A 22,499-nucleotide genomic window follows, 5' to 3' on the forward strand; every position below is an offset into this window, starting at 1 on the left:
TCCTTGATTCTCAACAAGAACCTGCACAAAACAGAACAAAAAGGGAGAAAAGAAGACCCATCTTTCTCTGGTGGAGTAAAATTCCCCCCCTCCACCACAAAGGGATTCCATGAAAAAATCCAGAAAAAACAAGATGACCCTTCTCATTTCCATCTTCTTCTTCCTCCCCCTCCTCCTCCGCCTCTCCACCGCCGCTCCACCCGGTCCTCGAGGTACCCCATTTCTCCAATTTTCACATTACTCTCTGCAAATCCACGATTTCATTGACTAATTCTGTAACCCCATCTCGTTTTTCCCCCAAATATTTGCAGGGTATCTTCTCAATTGCGGTGCCTCCCAATTGGCCCCCAAGGTGACCGTCGGCAGCCTCCAATACATCACTGATGAGGGCTTCATCTCCGTTGGGAACATCACAAAGCTTCCTGATCCACATCTGGTGCCGATTCTGTCAACATTGCGCTATTTTCCCGACAAATCGGCCCGGAAATACTGCTACATGATTCCGGTGCTTAAGGGAGGCAAATACATGGTGAGGACGACGTATTACTACGGCGGATACGACGGCGGGAAGACTCCGCCGGTTTTCGACCAGATTATAGAAGGGACCAAATGGAGCGTCGTTAACACGACGGATGATTACGCCAGTGGGTTGTCGTCGTTTTACGAGATTGTGGTGGTGGCGATGGGGAAGATGATGAGCGTTTGCTTAGCAAGAAACCATCATACGGATCCGAGTTCGAGCCCATTCATTTCAGCTCTGGAGTTGGAGTATTTGGATGACTCTGTTTATAACACCACGGATTTCAAGAACCATGCTCTCAGTCTGGTTGCTAGAAGCAGCTTTGGACCTGAAGCTGATGTCATTGGGTAGGTAAAACTTCTCTGTTCTTGACAACATTTATCTTTTTCTTCAACTTTTTGTGTTCTGGATTGTGATCTAGCTTGATTTTGCTCGTGTTCAAAGCCCATATTGGAATTGATATGATCTGAAATGGGCATGTTTTGGATAGAAATAATGGATCATGAATCCAAAACGTTCTTGTTGAGCTTTTCCATATGAAAAACCATTTTAGTTAGTGTCTATGATCTTGTTAATAAACCATTTAGTAGAAACTTGATGTCGATACCGTTAGGAATCACGAACCTCCACAATGGTATGATATTGTCTACTTTGAGCATAAGCTCTCATGGATTTGTTTTTGGTTTCCCCAAAAGACCTTATACCAATGGAGATGTGTTCCTTACTTATAAACCCATGATTAACCCCTTAACCCCTTAATTACCCGGTGTGAGACTTCTCTCCCAACAATCCTCCTCTCGAACAAAGTACACCATAAAGCCTATGGAGTCCTCAAACAGCATCCCCTTAATTGAGGCTCGACTCCTTCTCTGGAGTCCTCAAACAAAGTACACCCTTTGTTTGACACTTGAGTCATTTTTTACTACACTTTCGAGGCTCACAACTTCTTTGTTTGACATTTGAGGATTCTATTGACATGACTAAATTAAGGGCATGACTCTGATATCATGTTCGGAATCATGAACCTCCACAATGGTATGATATTGTCCACTTACTTTTGGTGTCTGTTTCTTTTCTTTTTATGTTGGGTTGTGGAGGTTGTAATTTCAATGAAGAACCTGTCCTGTCTCTAACCTTTTGATGAACTTTTGGGACTTGAAATTTGAATGTGGAGTTAGCTTTCCAGATGATGTATTCAACCGGCAATGGCATCCATTTCTTGATGAGCATCCCGTGGTAACATCCCATGTGAACATTACTCCTTCAACCTTCTGGAATCTGCCACCAACGAAGGTGTTTTACAATGGCATGACGACGAGCCGGGGAAAGTCGCTCAAATTCAACTGGCCTCCGTTCCCACTTCCAGAAGCCTACTACTACATCTCGCTGTACTTTCAGGATAATCGGTCGCCGAGTTTTTATAGCTGGAGGGTGTTCAGTGTTGTAATAAATGGCAAGACTTTCTTTTCAAACCTCAATGTCTCTGCTAATGGTGTGTCTGTTTACAGTGCGAGATGGCCTTTGTCTGGACAGACCCTCTTAGAACTAATCCCTGCAGACAACATGCCTGTTGGCCCTGTGATTAGTGCTGGTGAGATCCTTCAGGTTTTTCGCCTCACTGGAAGAACGTTAACTAGGGATGGTACTGTTCTTCATAAACTTTGATTAGCGTTTTCGGTTTCGTTATATTCATATAACATCAAACAGAGCGGAAAAGGAGGCGTGTTCTTGTTCTTGTTCTTCTTGGTTTGACAAAGCTTCTGTTGTATTCTTTGACTAATTTGGTAGTGATGGCAATGGAGGACTTGGCACGAAGCTTGAACTACCCGCCCCACGATTGGAGCGGCGATCCTTGCTTGCCTAAGGATCATTTCTGGACTGGAGTTACTTGTTCAGATGGAAAACTTGCTCGAGTTACCACTTTGTAAGTTCTCTCAACACTGTATGTTAGGAACCACAACTCTCCATAATGGTATGATATTGTCGACTTTGAGTATAAACTCATGGTTTTACTTTTGGTTTCCCCAAAAGGCCGTTCCCTCCCAACAATCCTCCCCTCAAATAAAGTACACCATAGAGCTTCCCCTAAGGTTTATAGAGTCCTCAAACAGTCTCCCCTTAGTTGAGGCTCGACTTCTTCTCTAGAGTCCTCGAACAAATGGTACAAACAAAGTATACCATTTTTTCGACACTTGAGTCACTTTTGACTACACCTTTGAGGATCACTATTTCTTTGTTCGACACTTGAGGATTCTATAGACCGAGCTAAGTTAAGGGCATGACTCTCATACCACGTTAGGAACCACGAACCTCCACAATGGTATGATATTGTCAACTTTGAGCATAAACTCTCGTGGCTTTGCTTTTGGTTTCCCCAAAACACCTCATACCACCTCATACCAATGGAGATATATTCCTTACTTATAAACCCACGATCATTCCCTTAATTAGCCAACGTGTGACTCCCAACAATCCTCAACAATTTAGCCAATGTGGGACAATCCTCAACGTTGGCTAATTAAAGGAATGATCATAGGTCTATAAGTAAGGAATACATCTCCATTGGTACGAGGCGTTTTGGGTAAACCAAAAGCAAAGTCATGAGAGTTTATACTTAAAGTGGACAATATTATACCATTATGGAGGGTCGTGGTTCCTAACATGATCAACCTCTTAATTAGTCGATGTGGGACTGTGAACTCCGTTTTCCGTTATGTCCGTTGCTGATGAACTAAGAATGGGTATTGAACTTTTTCTCACTTTTTTTTAAGGAATTTGACAAACTTTGGCTTATCTGGGACGCTTCCTCCAAGCATAAACAATTTAACTGCGCTCTCTCATCTGTAAGTGATTTTCTTTCTCATTGTCAAACTTAGATATCTATTTCTTGATTGATGACTGCAATTGTGTTCGCAGTTGGCTTGGTAACAACAAGCTCTCAGGCACTATTCCTGATATAGGTTCATTGAAGGAGCTACGAACACTGTACGTTTTCCAGTCGATACCTCGTTTACTTCTCTCGAACATTCTTACCCGTTTTATAACTCTGTTTTGTTGATCAAGGCATCTGGAAAACAACCAATTTGAAGGGATAATTCCTCAGTCGCTCGAGAAGCTTCCGCATATTCATGAAGTGTGAGTCTCGACCTTGATTCTTAGCTGCAATACGATCTTCATTCTTCATCTGAACTGCCCTCATTAAGTTTGCTTACTCATATTCAACGGCTTGATGTTTTGGAATAGAAAGATATTCAATGTCGATACCGAAAACGTGACGTTGTTCCCTTTGATCCCCAATGGTTTTTTGATTGATGACTTTTATGATTACAGATTTCTCCAAAATAATAACAATCTTAAGTCGAAAGCTCTCGAAGCGCTGCAGAAGCTAGGCATACACATCGAGTAAGAACACGGATATGTGCGCTTCAAGTTCGGCTTCATTAGCAATTTTTGATCTGATGTTCTTCATTTGTTTACACTCTGTTTTGTTGATTCTTAGGCTGTAGAAGCAGAAATCTACATGGCTATCTCAAAGGATGGAAGAGACTATATGAAGAAGCTTAAAAGTGGTAACGTTGAACATAAATGGATTTGCAATTATCAGAAGTTTTGCAGTAATTGTTGCAGAATTGGCTGTATTATGAGAATCATATAATCATATTGTTATTTAAAAAAAATATATGTTCATATGTTCTTGAGTTCTACAATGATATATTGATGAAATATTTAAAATAATAGCGGTAAGATGTAGCTAATGTGAATTTAATATTTTCTTAATTTTTTTTTTTTTTTTAAATCCATTGATATGGTAATTTTATCGATATTTTTACTACATTTTCGTGAAACTTGTGAGCTCGAGATTTTAATTTAAACCTTGCTTAAAACTCATTAGCGTACGTTCAAGCTACCCACCACTAATAAATATTGTTTGTTTTGGCTCGTTATGTATTGTCGTTAATTTCACGATTTTTTAAAACGTGATTGCTAGAGAGTGGTTTCTACACTCTGTTTTGTCTCCTTCTAATCGATGTGGGACCTCACATATCTAGTCTATGAAGTTCAACATATTAAATTCAATGGCTCAACGAGTCAACAGTAGAGTCGAGAAGTTTGAAAATTAACTCTAATTCGACCGAATACTTTATTCGAACATTCTAAAAAAAAATAGAGTTTATTCCTAAAGATCACAATAAACCACTCACTTTTACGGCATGTAAATAATTTTACAATTTACTTACATTAGTACATCGTGAATCAGAACATAACTCAATCGATTAAGAATCTATGAGTTCATAACTCAATCGATTAAGAATCTATGCATACTCAAATTCATGCCATGTGTCTAAAAATTATATTATTCGAGAAGCAATATGGCTAACCTTTTCTAACTCTGGTGCCAAATTTGTATAAAAAAGAAGAATAAAGTAAAGGGAAATGAAAAGATACGAAGAGACTAAAGCAGCATAGAGGATTTTATCCGCTCTATTTTGTTTAGTTCGACAAATATTTTGACCCTTATAAGTTAGTGACTCTAATTGAAGATCTGTATTTACTCGACCTTGTGGAGACCTACCTCAAACGGAGTGAGATTTTTATTTAAATGTGGAATGGAGAAGAGAGTGAAGAGATTTTTCACTATTAGCTAATGGGATCAAGAACAGAAATAAATATTCTCCTCAAAATATTTTTGCAAATATGGAGATTGAAATAAGAGATTACGTCTCGAAGACGTCTCTAAAACAATTGTTAAAAGCAATGCTAGGAGACATCCAAGAGTAAAAAGATTAAATAGAATGGAAGTGAAATGTGGGTAAAATCAGCCATAGAAATAGAAACCAAGCTGAGGATGAAGAAGGGCAGAGAAAAGTAGAAACTTTGTAAAGAATCATATTCTTTTCTTTCTTCCAACACAAGTTTTCAGTGAATCAAACCCATTTTTCACTATTTAAACCCTTCAAACCCATCTGGGTTCATCTTAAATTTCAAGATCGATCTTCCTTGTTTCTTACAACAAAGAAAAAAACAGACCAGAGCAAGCAATTTTTCAGTGCTTAAACCCTTTAAATTCATCTGGATCGAGTCCTCTGTTTCAACAACAAAAAAACAGAGCTACCCTGTTTTCGGTAGTGAACCACTGAAAGTTCATCTGGGTCCGTCTGAAATTTGAAGATCAATCTTCTTTTCATTAAAAAAAAAAAAACAAAAACAGAGTAACCCAAACAAAAAAATGCCGATGAACTCGAACCTCCTGGACCTGCAATACAGTGTCTTAAAGAAAAAGTTCCTCCGGGAACCCTCCCGTCTGTGCTCCTTCAAGAACCAACAGAGCTCAGGACTCCGGCGGGCGTTGCAGCCGAGCACGGAGGAGATAAAGCAGATCTTCAAATGGTTCGACACTAACAGAGATGGGAGGATCTCAAAGCATGAATACAGGGGAATTCTGGAGGCACTGGGGAGAGGGAGCTCCATGGAAGAGGTGCAGAAGATTTTCAAGGCAGTGGACACAGACGGCGATGGTTACATAGACTTGAACGAGTTTATGGAGGTTCACCGGAGCGGAGTTCAGACTGGAGAGGTGGAATCTGCTTTCGAGACGTTTGATGTGAATGGGGATCGGAAGATTAGTGCAGAGGAAGTGATGAGAGTGTTGAAGGGATTGGGGGAAAAGTGTAGCATTGAGGATTGCCGGCGGATGGTCAGGGCGGTGGACAGGAACGGCGATGGCATGGTGGACATGGATGAGTTTATGACAATGATGACTCGGTCTGCAAAGTATGTTTAGAGGATGAGTGTTTCAACTTTTAAGGTTCTTTAATGGCGTTTGATTGTTAAAAAGTGTTAGTATAATGTAAAGGCTTTGTATAAATTCCAACTTCTCTTTTAGTTAAACTGCTTCGGGTGGATCGAAACACGATAACAATGTCATTTTTGATAAGCTTACAAACACTACTTTCACTCGCAAGTCTATGTTTTGTTACCACTTTCTTCTACTAATGTTTTAATAAACCAAGTCAAGGTTTAGAACTAGCTAGGATTCAAGTGATTCTTTCAACCTAATTGAAACCGAGGAGAAAACAAATTCCAAACCCAGTAATTACCACTGAGACGTTTTCTTTTGCTAAAAGCTTACTAATCATCTATCAGGAGAAGAAAACTAGCACTTTCCAATTCAGTTCCAACAATAAACAGCAGGAAAAGAAGAAAAAAAAAATGATGATAAGACGAATGATTAAATATCAGGATAAGAAGAGCGTACATTATAAATCAATGGCTAGCTCGTCTCCAATCGGTACCTTGTTTCGTGGTTCGCATAAGGATATTGATGGTCTAACACTTTACATCGAGCTGCTATTGGGAAGATAAACTCATCAGGTACATGTTGTGGTGTGTTCAAGAATGATGGTTTACCAGTAATCCCCACATGAACATTTACCATCCTTAAAATGATGAAACCGTTTGTTGTCCCTTACAATCAACTCTCTCCCAACAATTCTAGACATGATTTTGATGGCATTGTGACAGTCACCACAGATCCGTAGGTTCTTAATGATCCTAAGAGGCGTTCGCGCCGGTGTACTGATCAATCCATATGCAATTGCCAATCGTTCACTATGATACAGCAATGCCTGCTCTTTGGCCTCTTGATCAATATCGTGAAGAACATATCTAGTATCTGGCACATACCCTTGTTCTTTCATTGCCTTCAAAGCCTTTAATTTTTCATCATCTTTGTAGAGAGTTGGATTTCTGAATTCAACAATCCTGTTCTTCCCATCAAGCATGCTAATTGCAGATCGCTTCTTGGGAGGTGGCGTCGGTATCTTGTTAGAGGCAGCTTTCGTTGGGTCCAGATCAACAATTAGCTCCTCTGCATAGTCCTCAAGATCAACATCTCCATGCATTCTAGCATAGTTCTTCAAAGTCTCCCATACCTCGACTGTGGGCTCCATGGGCAGTTTTTCGACATACTCGAAAGCCTCATTGATGTGTCCAGGTTCTCCAAGAATACCTAAAAGCCCCAGATAATGATCCATGTCTGGGTTGATATGGTAATCATTTTTCATAGACTCAAAGTACATAAATCCTTCTTCCACAGCACTGGCACTAGCACAAGCCGACATAACAAAAAGGAAAGTTTGTGAATTGGGATGCAATCCCAACTTCTTCATGTTCTCAAATAACTCCAGACCATCATCACCCAATCCATTATCCGCATATCCTTTTATCATCAGATGCCAAGACTCAATACTCCTATCAAGCATATGGTCGAACACTCTCTGTGCATCGCTCATGCTCCCACATTTCCCATACATCTCAAGCACTTTATTATTCAATTGCAGATCGCTTCTACAAGTTGACTGTAGAAAGTAATCATGAACTACTTTAGCATTTTCAAATGACTTCGACTTCCCACATAATTCAAACAACTCATGGAAACAATCAGCATCAGCTTTAACACCTTCTTTCAATAATTCAACAGCTTCTTTCAACTTCCCCTCTCCACAAAAGCGCCGCAATTCATCAATAGGAGATACAAGGGCATTGGGTGCGTGATTTTGAGCACCATGCCCTTGAATCCCAGCCTGATTATTCAACTGATAAGAATTCTCTGCTTGTAGGTTCCGCTGACCAGGCTTTCCAAATTGTGGGAGTCCCTGATTTTGATTGCTCCATTGGTTAGGGCCTCTTTGTTGCTGATAATTGAAATTTTGAGGGTTCGGCTGCGAAGGATTTGGATACTGCGGGTAGCTCTGATTTGGAGGATTCCACGAATTAGGGTTACCGCCTTGAGTATAGCTCTGACCCTGCCGGGGAAATCCAAGATTGGGGTACGAGCTCTGATTTTGACTCCGATTAATCATTTGATTACTAGGACTTCCCTGTTGAACATAGTCGCGATTCTGAAACTCCGAGAACGACTGGTGATTAAAATTTCCACTCGAACGATGAACCTGGCTCGGCGAACCCCACTGAGCCTGAGGATATCGATGGTCAGACGAAGAAGGTTGTTGCGGCGGTGTAGGGAAATTGGAGAAATCGTCAGGGAACGCCGAGGTGCTTAGGGCTTTGATTAGGGTCTCTGTTCGGTTTCCGCAAGAGAAGGTGAAAGTTGAAGGGAGAGGAGACAGTACCTTGATGAAGGAGGAGATATGAATGGGGGTTCGAACACGCCGGACCGCCATGAGAGACGCCATTTCTGATCGGAAAAGGCCTAAACCCTAAGGAAAGGTTCAAAGAAACCTCCGTTAATGCAAGCTTGAGAGGCGAAGAAAAGAAACTAGACAACTGTTTTTCACAAACTTACATTGGGCTTATACCTAGGCCCATTTTCTTAACGCGGCCCATTTTCTTAAAGCGGCCCATTTTGAAATAAATACGTTTAATTTTTATCAGAAGAAATAAGAAATAAATACGTGTAAATTTCATATTTTCAATCTCAAAGTACTATTATATATATATATGTATATATATATATATATATATGTATATATATAGTATGTATGTGTGTATGTATATATATGTATGTGTGTATGCATGTATACTACTTAGTATAACATGTGAGAGTGAACATTTGAACATTTAACCTCAAAATGAATTAGCGAATTATGTTCATTTTGGAGATGATGATTATTATTATTATTTATTTATATATTTATTTTGTTACTTTCTTTTCTTTTGACTTAGTTAAATTGATGTTTTAAAATTAAAGTTTGGCACTTGTAGAACATTTGGGAGTGACGTTTGAAGAATTTCTTTTGTCACGTTCAAACTTACTTTCAAAAATACTTTTAATCCTAAAAGTTTTTTATTGGGTTGAAATCGAAAGTATATAATTAAGCATTCAATTAGTTTGGAACAATTAAAGACATGTTTCAGAATAATTTTAAAATTTTACTCCAAATGTATCTAGTAACATCCATTTCTTAAACTGTGTTAAAGCATTTGAAATTTTAAACCCTTAGTTAAGGGTATATGTGTTAACTAATTAAACTATACAATCCATAGAGAGAATCCGCTAAAACATTGATCATACCATATTTTACTCTAGACATCTATAAAGAACGAATAAGAGAGGTCAAAGAACAACCCTTTTTTGTTTGGTTATAATGCAAATTTTGATCTCTTGATTAAGAGTCTATGTTTTAACCACCTGAACTGTAACGGTTTAAACCCACGGCTAATAGATATTGTCCTCTTTGATGAAAAAATCAGTAGAAAAAGTTCAAAGAAGACAATATTTGCAAACGGTGGGTTTGGGCCGTTACATGAACTATTCTATCAAACTGGTAAAAGAAAGTTTGATCGTGCCATATTTTACCCTCCATAAACTCGGCCAACCACAGCTCGTGGGAGGGAGCTTCAAATCATAGAAGGGGGTCATTTCATTGACATGTCTTGATATTACAACATACAATTACAACAGCCCAGAGAGAGATAAGCCTGACAAAATATCCTAAAAGCTCTCAATCTTTTGTGTCAAAAAGCCTTGGATAGGGATACTTATAATAAACCTTGTGGGGGAGAAGAAGGCAGATCTTGAGCTACTTTTTCCCTGGCAGAGAAAGGAAAGTGGAAGCTAATTATAAATTCAAATTCAGTATCTTTTCAGACATCCATTACCAATTCAAAGCATGTGAGAGAGAAACTGTTGTGATAATAGCAATAATAGAAGGAAGGTCTATATGAACAATGATACCTTTACTTGCTGATCTTGTAGTTCTTTTGCCACTTGTTTCCAACTGGGAGACACCAGAATCCTCGCCGTTAGCTGCTTTATCTTCAGATTTATTAGCCCTGGTTTTACGCCCCGATGATCTAGTAACCTTTTTACCACTTTTTTCCAAGAGGGATACGTTTGAATCCTCGCCGTGATCTCCTTTACCTGATCCAGTATTTCCTTTGCCATTTCTTTCCAATTGGGTGACATCAGAATCCCCATGGGTGTTTTCTTTGTCTTCTAAATTGTATGCCCTGATGATATACACCTGTGAATGCAAGGCAAAGCCCATTAGAGCAGGGAAGTTCACAACTTGGAATAAAGAAATTTTCAGTCATTTCTTTGAGATTCCTAAGATTAGTGAAATTAAGAGAGGAATCTTTATGTCGACCTAGCACCAATAATTCTAAGTCAATTACAGTATGCTTTCTCGAGGAAGGAAAATGTGAGTTGAATTAGATGTTGAGAATTGTTGGGAGGAAGTCCCATGTTGACTAATTAAGGAGATGATATGAGTTTATAAGTAACGAATATATCAGTGATATTAAGGAGACGATATGAGTTTATAAGTAACGAATACATCTAAGTGATATGAAGCCTTTTGAGAAACCAAAAGCAAAACCATGAGAGCCTATACTCAGAATGGACAATATCATACCATTAATGGTATGGAGGGTCATGATTCCTAATACTAGAAATATAGAAATGCTTAAGAATCTCTACAAACCGCTGCCTTGAATATCCCATCCTGCCTCCCCCCACTTCCAAAATGTATTCCCCTTGTCTATGGCAACAAACAGCTATAATCAGTTTCCTACATGTTTTGAAGAAGCTAGTACTGTTCAAGACGTGCATTTACTTCTTATGGATATGAACTATACTATATGTAAGATAAAATATGACTGTACGGTGTCCTAAACCTCAAACTAAATGTGCTAGATTAATTGTGCATAGACCCATTAAACTTGAATCACATGAAAAGATGCTTGGCCAAGACAGAATATAATTTTCTTTTCCATGTAATCACCTTGAATTCAGTCGGCTTAGTTAACTGAAACACCAAAGTATCCCCATCTACTAACTGGTGATCAATGGAAAACCCTCTCCAACCACCACTAAGACCTGTTTTTTCGGCAAGGTATTTTGTTTGGAACTCATTTTCATCCTCGTCCACCAGAGTTAACATTTCATCCTCAAGGGGAAGGTGTGCCTTGCAAAAATGAACTGGAAGACCCTATAGGAAACTCAATAAGACAATATACTTCGTCAAATTATAAGCTTTATATAACCAATCAAAGCTGAAAATTCAGTAAAATGATATCATAAACTGACCAGCCAAAATCCCCCGGTGACATGTGATTGAAGCATGGGCTTCACAAAACTTGGGTATCTAGATTCTAGGCTAGATTGAAGGTCTCGTGCTCTGTCAATGGCATATTGCCTTTCCACATCTGAAGCATAAACCCGATTCAACAAATCCCTCCTTTGATAAGTCCTATTCGTCCAATTTTATCGCGTTTTTAAGTGAAAAAGACACCAAATAGTGTAAAGTAATTCGAAACAGGATTTTTTATTTTGCATACCTTCTTAAACCTGCAAGTGGTTCAATGGGCTCCTGCAAATACCAATAAGATTTAAGCATTCAGCTATAACTAAATGATTAAATTAGAAACTGACCAACCATTGAACAACACTTTTCACTGTAAAAGCTTAATTAAGCGTGTCATTTCAGTGAGAACAATATAATAGCATTCAAAATGGCCACTGTTAAAAAACTACAGCATTCCTTCTCTGAAAGGATAATCAAAACGAAGAACTCAAAGCCTACCTCCTTATAGCTTGGAGGGGGCTTATCCGCAAAACGGCTGGATCTTCTCACACTTAAGGACGAGATATCGAGTGGCTGACGAGGACGCTTTAGCTGCTTCGTCTTCCACAGAGAGATCAAGTTTTAAACTCATTGATATTAGATCATAAACTATTTTGAACAACGGAAACCTACCGGAGAGGATTTAGGGCTGGAAGATTTCAGAGCATCGGCTAGCTTGTTGAGATTAAGCTCTTCCATCCTCTTCTTATTCTCCTCCAACCTCTGGCGTCGGCATTCCTCGTAAGTCAAGTTCGATTCCACCATTTTCCTGGAAACCAAACAGCAGCGGAAGATCCGTCTCCAATCCCTCAAATCGGCAAAGAGAGCAAAAAGAGCAAGAAAGTGAAGCAAGAATCTGACCGTTGTAGATTTCTGTCGCGGAACTGAAGCTTGTTCCCTTCGATTTTTCTGGTGATGGGCTCTCTCGAGAGAATTTCGAGCGCCACTACAGAGAGCTCTGGATTTGATTTGAATTCAAACCAAGCTACTATTGGGCTCAAGCACAGCTATATACCAGTGAACAATGGAGATGATGAAGTGGATTGGGCCTGGGATTAATTGGGCTCTGTATATTGCTAATTGAAGCCCGTTACTTGGCCTTATTTGGAAAGCCCATGGGCTTTAGTTGGATCTAAATGGAGAGATGTTGAGTAGATATATAAATTTTAAAATAGATGAAAGGTTAGAGACTAAATTTGTAATTTTTAAAAAAAAAGCTGAAAAGTGTTGTTTGATGAATTACCTAGTTGGTCTTGTCGGATGATCAGTCACACTTGGAACTGAGACACGACTTAAACTTCTATGGGAGACAACAGTGGGGAATCTTAGACAATGGACGAAAGCCCGATCCAACAATATAGCGTGAGTGAAGAAAGGCAATGCCACTTGTAAAGCTCTTTCGTCGAGTGCACAATCATGACAGGACTTGAGAGAGAAGCTCAAGCTAACTCCATGCCAACAGCTGCAATAAGACGGGGAACAATAACTAAATAAACACAAACCTCAAAATTTGAATCAGTAAGCTCGACTCAAGAGTGAAGAATACATATGATCAAATTGTGTTCAAAATCCAATAATAGGCCAAGGACCTATATAACAACGTGGTCTAACCCAAATGACATGACTACACTCAAATGGTGTGACTCACTCACATGGGTCACCTACTCTTATGTAGTGAATCGACTCATGTGGGTTAGCCACCTCTGGGTCGTAAGTCAACTCATACATGCTACCTATGGCTAGTCGGCCTAGAAGGGTCAGCCATTATAGTTAACCAATGATAATTAGGCAAAGCTAATAGTCATCATGGGTGCCTCGATTATATATTTTATCTTCACTTACATGTTTTTTAAAATAATTAAATAATTATAATTAGAAAAAAAAAGAAACAATAGTATTGGTTGACAACAAAATGGGTGACATTATTACAAATTCCAACTTTTATTTTATTAAAATAATTTGTGCTTTCCAAACAATTCTCTCTCTTCCATATTTTAATTTTAATTTTGGGTAAAATATGATTCTTTAATAATTTTATATGGTTTGTTTAATAAATAAATACTACTCGTTTGTAAATGTATTAAAATATTATTATTATTTTTTTATTCTAAAAATTAAATTCTTTGATTTTTTTAAAAATAAAATGGATTATTATATAGTTTGATTTATGTTGAGAATGCATCATTTTAAGAAAATATTTCGAATATAAATGAAACATTTTGTGAAAGATAATGCTGCCCATTTTTTCCTGTTTGGTCCCACTAATAATTAATATAATTTTAGGTATCTAATGATTAATTGGTTGGCATAAGTGTTACATAAATAGAAAATTCATATTTTTCTTTATCATTAACTTATATATTATTAAACTATAATCAACAAAATATCCATCCAATTTCTATCCCTATTTTAAAAAAAAATTAAAATCAAATCATTATTAGATAATATATGTAGAAGTTAAATTATAAATTTAGTATATGAAGTTTGAAAATTGTATTTACTTTTATCCCTAAATTTTTAAAATTATCCGTTTAAAATTGGAAGGTAAGGTAATTTAAATAATCGATAACAATACAAGAATATACTTAATATATTTGAGTGTCGAGTTCTTCCAACGTGTCAATAGATGTGCAGGTTTATTGTTGTAGCTTATAGGCTCTCAAATAGGGTTCAAAACCTACAACTTTGTGTCTAATATAAATCCTTGATTGCTTAAACATTTTTAACGTTCATGAACATTATCAACACAAAGTTGAAAGCTATCGCTGCATTAACACTAGAGATTTGTAACAACCTAAACTCACTACTAACGAATATTTTTCGGTTTTGTCTGTTACGTATCCGATGTCAACCTCACAGTTTAAAAACGTTTATTAGAGAGGTTTTTATATTCTTATAAGAAATGTTTTGTTCTCCTCTCCAACTGATGTTAGAATCTCACGGATAACATCAAAAGCTGACTTAAATAGACAATTCTTAGCGATTAGTCGATACTCGGTGTCTTGTAATTTAAGACTGAAACCAATATATATATATACATACATATATGAAAGAGTGAGGAAAAAGGAAGGGAGAAACATTGGAAGGAAGGAACCAACCTCCTTCATTAAAAAGCAAAATTCTGTCTCACAATTTGACTTTCTCTCTCCTCATTTATTTTTTAATTATTATAATTATTATTTAAAATAATGAATTTATTAAAATAAATAATTAGTAGGGAAAAGGAGGGCGAAAGGGGCAGCAGATCCAAAGCAAAGGATGCTGGGAAGACCCCCACACCACTCCACGTGCATCCCTCTTTCCTGCATCATTCCTCCCTTCCCTTCTCTATTTTCCACCCCCATAATAATTTTAAACAAAATTCCTTTTTCTTTTTCTTTTTCTTTTTATATTTATTTATTTATTAGTCGTTTGGAAATGAAAATAGTTCGTTCAATTCTAATTGAATGGAAATAATACCGATCACTCATCAACATATCTAGTCCTATGAAGTGAGAATCTCATATATAGACAATGTCACAAACAACGGTTGTGCACCCAAGTAAGTCATCAAAGACGATGACTAATTTATGTGGGAGAATGTCACAACTTACCTATGAAGAGAGAAGGTTGTGACCCTCACGTTGCGACAAGAGAAACAGCGACCCTCAAGTGGCCCTCCTAAAATCTTCTCTTGAAAGCGGACCCAAGGTTTGTATTTATGTTGCCCGACCGTAAGCAACGTGACTCAAAGTAGGCTTGACTCACTCAATGCTGAGAGTGAGTGCCGCACAATCGCCAATTCCGCTGCCTAGAAACCGCGATTGTGACAGTGAGATTAATGCAAAACATAAATGTCTAAATTTAAAAAAAAGAAAACAACAATATGGACTAAATTGAAAAGTAACAAAATATTAGCATCATGAAACCATGCATAAATAATTTCATTTCAATATGCTGTTTATATGTATACAAACAACTCAACTATAATTTCTAAGAATCAATTAAATACTTGTAAAATATGATACCAAGGTCAATTCAATCATTGCGTGGGGTTGCAATAAAATTATGGTTCACACCACCAAATTTAATGCCATAAATGAATTTACAAGTAAGAGAGAGATGAACTGATTCAACAGTAGAAAGAGAGAATTTAGATTTTGAATCGAATAATTGTGGAAGAAAAAAGTGAACAAATGTGGTCTGAAAACTTGACAGGATAAATGTGTCTTCTTAGTATGTTTAAGATTTGACATGTGTAGCATACCACAATCCAATTCAAATATATATATATATATATATATATATATATATATATACACATACATATACATATACATATACATATATATAGTTGCTACAATTTAATCATCTTAAACCTTATCTTATCACCCAAAATCTTAGAATTAGTCCATCTACTTTCAAACTAACCTAAGATGTCTGGAAATTTAGGGAATGTTGCTAAGTTCTTAATATTCGGATTCTGAAATCAAATAATCCACAAACATTAAGGATATTATAACCCCAAAATTTTAACAAACCAACCCTACGAACAGTCTTATCTCAACTACCCGATTTTAACTAAATGTCATTGGTCTCTAAATTCTTATAAAAGTAACAATTTAGTCCATAAACTTCGACAATCCAGTTGTTGTACTTTCAAAATTTGTAACAATATAATCCATAAACTTTAAAGTTTGTAACGATTCAGCTGTTGTACTTTCCTCCGATCAATTTATCGATCTACATGGGTAGGAAATTTCATTAAACTTCATAAAGTTTTCCCAACCAGGACTAAATCGTTACCAATTTGAAAGTACAAGAGCTGAATCGCTATGAAGCTAAAGTTCATGAGCTAAATTATTACTCTCATGAAGGTTTGAGGCTAAGAGATGTGTGTTTTTTGAACCTCAAACCTGAATCCATGGATTCTAGTATAAGGGTATTTTNCACGGATAACATCAAAAGCTGACTTAAATAGACAATTCTTAGCGATTAGTCGATACTCGGTGTCTTGTAATTTAAGACTGAAACCAATATATATATATACATACATATATGAAAGAGTGAGGAAAAAGGAAGGGAGAAACATTGGAAGGAAGGAACCAACCTCCTTCATTAAAAAGCAAAATTCTGTCTCACAATTTGACTTTCTCTCTCCTCATTTATTTTTTAATTATTATAATTATTATTTAAAATAATGAATTTATTAAAATAAATAATTAGTAGGGAAAAGGAGGGCGAAAGGGGCAGCAGATCCAAAGCAAAGGATGCTGGGAAGACCCCCACACCACTCCACGTGCATCCCTCTTTCCTGCATCATTCCTCCCTTCCCTTCTCTATTTTCCACCCCCATAATAATTTTAAACAAAATTCCTTTTTCTTTTTCTTTTTCTTTTTATATTTATTTATTTATTAGTCGTTTGGAAATGAAAATAGTTCGTTCAATTCTAATTGAATGGAAATAATACCGATCACTCATCAACATATCTAGTCCTATGAAGTGAGAATCTCATATATAGACAATGTCACAAACAACGGTTGTGCACCCAAGTAAGTCATCAAAGACGATGACTAATTTATGTGGGAGAATGTCACAACTTACCTATGAAGAGAGAAGGTTGTGACCCTCACGTTGCGACAAGAGAAACAGCGACCCTCAAGTGGCCCTCCTAAAATCTTCTCTTGAAAGCGGACCCAAGGTTTGTATTTATGTTGCCCGACCGTAAGCAACGTGACTCAAAGTAGGCTTGACTCACTCAATGCTGAGAGTGAGTGCCGCACAATCGCCAATTCCGCTGCCTAGAAACCGCGATTGTGACAGTGAGATTAATGCAAAACATAAATGTCTAAATTTAAAAAAAAGAAAACAACAATATGGACTAAATTGAAAAGTAACAAAATATTAGCATCATGAAACCATGCATAAATAATTTCATTTCAATATGCTGTTTATATGTATACAAACAACTCAACTATAATTTCTAAGAATCAATTAAATACTTGTAAAATATGATACCAAGGTCAATTCAATCATTGCGTGGGGTTGCAATAAAATTATGGTTCACACCACCAAATTTAATGCCATAAATGAATTTACAAGTAAGAGAGAGATGAACTGATTCAACAGTAGAAAGAGAGAATTTAGATTTTGAATCGAATAATTGTGGAAGAAAAAAGTGAACAAATGTGGTCTGAAAACTTGACAGGATAAATGTGTCTTCTTAGTATGTTTAAGATTTGACATGTGTAGCATACCACAATCCAATTCAAATATATATATATATATATATATATATATATATATATACACATACATATACATATACATATACATATATATAGTTGCTACAATTTAATCATCTTAAACCTTATCTTATCACCCAAAATCTTAGAATTAGTCCATCTACTTTCAAACTAACCTAAGATGTCTGGAAATTTAGGGAATGTTGCTAAGTTCTTAATATTCGGATTCTGAAATCAAATAATCCACAAACATTAAGGATATTATAACCCCAAAATTTTAACAAACCAACCCTACGAACAGTCTTATCTCAACTACCCGATTTTAACTAAATGTCATTGGTCTCTAAATTCTTATAAAAGTAACAATTTAGTCCATAAACTTCGACAATCCAGTTGTTGTACTTTCAAAATTTGTAACAATATAATCCATAAACTTTAAAGTTTGTAACGATTCAGCTGTTGTACTTTCCTCCGATCAATTTATCGATCTACATGGGTAGGAAATTTCATTAAACTTCATAAAGTTTTCCCAACCAGGACTAAATCGTTACCAATTTGAAAGTACAAGAGCTGAATCGCTATGAAGCTAAAGTTCATGAGCTAAATTATTACTCTCATGAAGGTTTGAGGCTAAGAGATGTGTGTTTTTTGAACCTCAAACCTGAATCCATGGATTCTAGTATAAGGGTATTTTTTTTTTCACAGATGATATCAAGATTGGACAGTAACACAAATGATTAGAATCATAGAAACTTTTGGGTTATTATGAAATATGAAAAAATGAATAGTTACTTTTGGAAAATATTGATCCAGTACAGAAGAGAATATATATATGATGATAACATATTTCATCACCTAACTTATCTTAAATGCAACATACTTCCACAAATGCAACACTATCACAGGTGACAAAGAAGTTGCAATTACTGTAAAAGAGTGAAAATTTTGATCCCAGAGATAAGATTTTGTCTCAACTCAAAAGGAAGAAAAAAATTTCCACAAGGATAAAGACTTGTGTACCTTTCTCCATTTTGTGTTTGAAGGGGTGAATCCAAATTAACCCTCTGGAATTGTTGAGCTAAAATGATCCCAACAATGGCTTCCTCTTCTCCCCTCCATGGTAGGTAGCTAAGAGAATGGTGCCCTGTTCTTATTCTGAAAGAATATTCCACAAACAGCTCTTCAGATCTATTCCATAACACAAAATTCAGAAATATGCAAAAGGAGGAGATTACACGTTTCCCTTTTTTCTTCACAGAGAATAAGCATTCAAACAAAGCACACTTTTCTTACACATAACGCAAGCTCAAAAAGTGGCAAAAAAAAAGGAAGAACTGTGATGAACATGGCTAACATTTGTCGTGAATTCAAAGTGAGAATTACAGAAATCTGTGCTCAACTATGGACGAAAGACACAAAACATAGGTTTGAGTTCATGAAAGGAAATGATCAAAGGACGGCGGCGGCGGCGGCGGCGGTTTCTATGGGCGTGTGTGCAGTGTGTGTGTGTGTGTGTATACTGAAAGTATTTAGTTTCGGAGCTTCTTTTATGGAGTTGAAAGCTGTACAAAAGAAGAAATTAACAGAGTCTCTTTCGAAATCGGAGAAATCCAGATCCCGGCGGAGGCTTAGCTTAAGGTTAGCTGGTCTTTCATGGCTTCAGGCGAATCCATTGGTATCGTCCTTCCAATGGCACATCCATTACTATATCGAAGTTGTACCTGAACAAGACGAACGAAAAAATTGAATCGATTAACGAAGAAGAAGTTGAAAGTTAGTTAGGTTTTGGTTCGGCTAAAATGCGCGGAATCAGAGATGGTTATCATGCGCGTGGAGAAATTGTACTCACTTCTCCGAGAAACGCTTCTGTTCGTACTTCTCGGCCTCAGCGAAGAAATCTTCGATCTCAGAAATCGGCGGCGTCTTCGGACGATCCGGTGGTTTCTGTTTGTCAGTCAAGAAATTCGTCGCCGGAGAGTCCATTTCGTCTGAATCTCCGCGGAGATTGCTCGTTGGAGTGCTCTCTCTGAAGAGATTCAAATTATGATTATAACTAAAAGAAGAAGAAAGAAACAGAAATTAAACATTAAACAGAGTGAGAAATGGCGAAAGAGAAGATGAAGCGTTTCTCAGAATCCGTTTCGTTGGAGGAAATTAAAGGAAAATAGTAAAGTGCAATGAACCTTTCAATGTCGTTAACAGGAATCGACTCTACGGTTTCGAAGCTCTTGGTCTGCAGCTATGGCGCATTGAAGATAAATTTCAATAAATACGATAAAAAATACGTACAGACTTGAATTCTTAACAATCATTTTGTAGAAACGGTCCTAATTTTATGAGTAGAATTGAACTGAATTAAACGATGAAGAAACGAACAAATCACGAACTGAATTTTTTTGCAGGAAAAAATCGCGGTAATATGAAGAACAATTCATCTAAATTCAATTTCAACGGAGAATATAGAAAACATGATTTATGAACCGGTTAAATTTAATGATACTTTTTGTTCTTCTCCTCCATTTTCTCGCTAACCGAAGAACAGAGAAACTCAAAATTAAAAACCAAATTCCAAACAAACAGAGAGGTAAAATCTCCTCAACCAAGAATTGGAAACTCACCTCCAGATCTTCGAATTTCACGACGGTGGCCTTCCCGCAGTCGTCACTGGAGCTACAAGAAACCGGAAACTGATCCTCTGAAAAGCCATACCTCATCTCACCTCCGGCGACAATGTCAAGGGAATTCTTCTTCTCCAAACGCGACAGAGACGTCGTCGCATTCTCCAACCACAAACAACGGTCTCCAAGGTCAGACCGAGACGCCGACGGCCGCAATCTCTCCGGCGAACCGGAAATTCTCCTCCTCTTAGACATGCAACCAGCATTATTCGTCGCCGTCATCACCGCAACTCGCTTACAGTCGACCATCGACGTTTCCACCTCCAACTCGAACTCTGCTTTCATGGCCTCTCCAAAACCATTTCTAGAGAGAGAAAAACAAAAATAAAGCAAGAGAAGGCTTAAGGATCAGAGATCCGACAAGAAAGCGGGGAAGTGGTTGCCGCTTATGATGGTTACCGACGACGGTGACGGAGAGCCGGCGATCCTGTTTCAACGGTTGAAAATCGTCAATCTCCGACCCGGCAATCTTTGTTTATTGCTTGGAGCGAAGTCGTTGCGAAGATTTTGGGCAGCTTTTGGAAATACGAATCCTCCAACTTCTTCATAATCATAACAATTTCAATCCTTTTTTTTATTTTTATTTTAAATTTATTTTTAAAAGTAATTATATTAATTAGTTTTTTTTTTTTTTAAGATAAAATAAATTAATGTTAAATTAAGCTTATAAGACAAGAAGTAATCAAAGTCTAATCTAAGTATGTTATAATTAGTTTCTTTTAACTCGTTATATGAGAATTATAGCGTTGCTTTCCAAGTTTGTGTAGCCCTCAACCTCGAGAATGGTGGGTAGCGTGACGATAAAACGTGCAAGGTGAAATGGGATTCGGGGCTTTTGTCTCACGACATGAACTTCGTTGGGAACGAGAATGTAACGACTCTAAGTCAGTAGAAAACTAGGCTCTAATACCAACTGTAGTGACTCTAGGTCAGTTACAGAGATGATGTGGTGCAACCTCCCAGCCTTGAGCACGCTCGATGATGATTAGTGCTGCAGTGGCAGAATGTGCATGGTGAAGCCGAACCCAAGTGCATTTGGCGTATGACATGAACTTGTCCAGACGCGGGATGTTTGTGTTGCCTCCCAACATTGACAAACCCTGATGAACGTGCGCAATGGCACGAGATTATTGTAGCAATTATGGGTTAGGAAGCCTAGGTATATGCCGTCTTCAAATGCCGAAGATTTAGATAGCTCACATAATCGATCTCTGATAGTGTCTATTTTAACCGAAAATTAAGGCAACATAATGTAAAAGTGGACGTGATACCTAAATATTGTATGATTGCATGATATAAAAGACTAAAATAGATAGACGACGTGACGTGACATAATTTTTTTATTAGAATTCAATGAAATGGTTGAAATATAATTTTGTTATTTATACCTAACCTTAGGTTGAACTTATTGATGAATATTTAAAGTTGCCCATGATCCTTACATTTTTTATTAAAATTGAGCACATTTTCATACTAAACTTAGCTCCATCCCTATTAATATTATAAATCCATGACAAATAAATTGAGGCTAAATCAATAGGAATCTAGAGTCACATGTATTCAAAAATGCACATTTAAATAAACTTCTAAATCACTATTATTATTATTTTATCCTTAAACTTTTAAAAGTTTTAATAATATACTTCAAGTTAAAAAAATAAAAAATAATTAATTAAAATTATCCTTGACTTTTTTTAAAAAAAATAAATAATAGGATTAACTCCGTTAATATTTTGTTTCAAAACAACCTTCAAAAATACCTTTAATTTTTTTATAAAAAAAATTTAAGAACAGTTTTTAACTTTTTTTTTTTTTTAATTCAAAAATATTCTTACGTTCGGTACCATATATAAAAATAATAAACTTTCAAAATTAACATTAAAAAGAAAAATAATATATGGCTTATGTCCATAGATTGGCCGTAGAAACTTTTTTATTTTTTTATTTTTTTAAAGTTAAAAATGCTACTTTTAAAATTTTATGGATATT

The 22,499-nt window shown here is 36.8% G+C and overlaps 5 protein-coding genes across 10 annotated transcripts; 2 read left to right on the plus strand and 3 right to left on the minus strand.

Annotated features, from left to right (window-relative positions):
* The first annotated feature begins 8 nt into the window (after positions 1 to 8).
* Positions 9 to 4,213, plus strand: LOC111811322 (probable LRR receptor-like serine/threonine-protein kinase At1g51810). Its single transcript, XM_023698102.1, has 9 exons — positions 9 to 212; positions 312 to 867; positions 1,699 to 2,162; positions 2,309 to 2,444; positions 3,292 to 3,363; positions 3,437 to 3,505; positions 3,584 to 3,655; positions 3,851 to 3,922; positions 4,020 to 4,213. Exons 1-9 carry the CDS (start codon positions 110 to 112, stop codon positions 4,024 to 4,026), a joined length of 1,551 nt encoding a protein of 516 aa, XP_023553870.1. The 5' UTR covers positions 9 to 109; the 3' UTR covers positions 4,027 to 4,213.
* A 1,136-nt stretch (positions 4,214 to 5,349) lies between these two features.
* Positions 5,350 to 6,482, plus strand: LOC111811324 (calmodulin-like protein 1). Its single transcript, XM_023698104.1, has one exon. It carries the CDS (start codon positions 5,748 to 5,750, stop codon positions 6,300 to 6,302), a length of 555 nt encoding a protein of 184 aa, XP_023553872.1. The 5' UTR covers positions 5,350 to 5,747; the 3' UTR covers positions 6,303 to 6,482.
* A 176-nt stretch (positions 6,483 to 6,658) lies between these two features.
* LOC111811323 (pentatricopeptide repeat-containing protein At2g15690, mitochondrial-like) lies at positions 6,659 to 8,780 on the minus strand. The gene has a single exon (XM_023698103.1). The coding sequence runs from the start codon at positions 8,713 to 8,715 to the stop codon at positions 6,925 to 6,927; it is 1,791 nt and encodes a 596-aa protein (XP_023553871.1). The 5' UTR covers positions 8,716 to 8,780; the 3' UTR covers positions 6,659 to 6,924.
* A 1,099-nt stretch (positions 8,781 to 9,879) lies between these two features.
* On the minus strand, positions 9,880 to 12,589 carry LOC111811325 (B3 domain-containing protein At3g19184-like). 3 transcript variants are annotated; one of them, XM_023698105.1, is made up of 8 exons: positions 12,469 to 12,585; positions 12,241 to 12,376; positions 12,067 to 12,168; positions 11,822 to 11,853; positions 11,571 to 11,733; positions 11,266 to 11,472; positions 10,218 to 10,506; positions 9,880 to 10,073 (listed from the first exon to the last, which is right to left on the minus strand). In XM_023698105.1, exons 2-8 carry the CDS (start codon positions 12,370 to 12,372, stop codon positions 10,063 to 10,065), a joined length of 936 nt encoding a protein of 311 aa, XP_023553873.1. In that variant the 5' UTR covers positions 12,373 to 12,376; positions 12,469 to 12,585; the 3' UTR covers positions 9,880 to 10,062. The 3 variants fall into 3 exon arrangements, with proteins under 3 accessions (XP_023553873.1, XP_023553875.1, XP_023553874.1); XM_023698107.1 differs by having other exon boundaries at positions 12,067 to 12,159; positions 12,241 to 12,589; XM_023698106.1 differs by having other exon boundaries at positions 12,067 to 12,162; positions 12,241 to 12,575.
* A 6,457-nt stretch (positions 12,590 to 19,046) lies between these two features.
* Positions 19,047 to 21,042, minus strand: LOC111811327 (cyclin-dependent kinase inhibitor 7-like). Of its 4 annotated transcripts, XM_023698108.1 has the most exons (5): positions 20,910 to 21,042; positions 20,451 to 20,814; positions 20,016 to 20,071; positions 19,682 to 19,885; positions 19,047 to 19,553 (listed from the first exon to the last, which is right to left on the minus strand). In XM_023698108.1, the coding sequence occupies exons 2-5, from the start codon at positions 20,793 to 20,795 to the stop codon at positions 19,484 to 19,486; spliced, it is 675 nt and encodes a 224-aa protein (XP_023553876.1). In that variant the 5' UTR covers positions 20,796 to 20,814; positions 20,910 to 21,042; the 3' UTR covers positions 19,047 to 19,483. The 4 variants fall into 4 exon arrangements, with proteins under 4 accessions (XP_023553876.1, XP_023553880.1, XP_023553877.1 ...); XM_023698112.1 differs by having other exon boundaries at positions 19,682 to 19,858; positions 20,016 to 20,065; positions 20,451 to 21,042; XM_023698109.1 differs by having other exon boundaries at positions 20,016 to 20,065; positions 20,451 to 21,042.
* Between the last annotated feature and the right edge of the window lie 1,457 nt (positions 21,043 to 22,499).

The sequence above is a fragment of the Cucurbita pepo genome, chromosome LG15 (assembly GCF_002806865.2).
Source record: "Cucurbita pepo subsp. pepo cultivar mu-cu-16 chromosome LG15, ASM280686v2, whole genome shotgun sequence".
Classification (NCBI taxonomy): domain Eukaryota; kingdom Viridiplantae; phylum Streptophyta; class Magnoliopsida; order Cucurbitales; family Cucurbitaceae; genus Cucurbita; species Cucurbita pepo.

Bases quoted from the DNA above. Each gene is read 5' to 3' on its own strand.
- LOC111811324 (XM_023698104.1), top strand. From the start codon at position 5,748: ATGCCGATGAACTCGAACCTCCTGGACCTGCAATACAGTGTCTTAAAG.
- LOC111811327 (XM_023698108.1), bottom strand. From the start codon at position 20,795: ATGAAAGCAGAGTTCGAGTTGGAGGTGGAAACGTCGATGGTCGACTGT. The intron at 20,072-20,450 runs GTGAGTTTCCAA...AATGCGCCATAG, and splicing joins TGAAATTCGAAGATCTGGAG to CTGCAGACCAAGAGCTTCGA. The intron at 19,554-19,681 runs GTGAGTACAATT...CGTCTTGTTCAG, and splicing joins CAGAAGCGTTTCTCGGAGAA to GTACAACTTCGATATAGTAA.
- LOC111811323 (XM_023698103.1), bottom strand. From the start codon at position 8,715: ATGGCGTCTCTCATGGCGGTCCGGCGTGTTCGAACCCCCATTCATATC.
- LOC111811325 (XM_023698105.1), bottom strand. From the start codon at position 12,372: ATGGTGGAATCGAACTTGACTTACGAGGAATGCCGACGCCAGAGGTTG. The intron at 11,734-11,821 runs GTATGCAAAATA...TTGGACGAATAG, and splicing joins CCACTTGCAGGTTTAAGAAG to GACTTATCAAAGGAGGGATT. The intron at 10,507-11,265 runs GTGATTACATGG...TTGCATTCACAG, and splicing joins CTAAGCCGACTGAATTCAAG to GTGTATATCATCAGGGCATA.
- LOC111811322 (XM_023698102.1), top strand. From the start codon at position 110: ATGAAAAAATCCAGAAAAAACAAGATGACCCTTCTCATTTCCATCTTC. The intron at 868-1,698 runs GTAGGTAAAACT...ATGTGGAGTTAG, and splicing joins CCTGAAGCTGATGTCATTGG to CTTTCCAGATGATGTATTCA. The intron at 3,656-3,850 runs GTGAGTCTCGAC...TTATGATTACAG, and splicing joins CTTCCGCATATTCATGAAGT to ATTTCTCCAAAATAATAACA.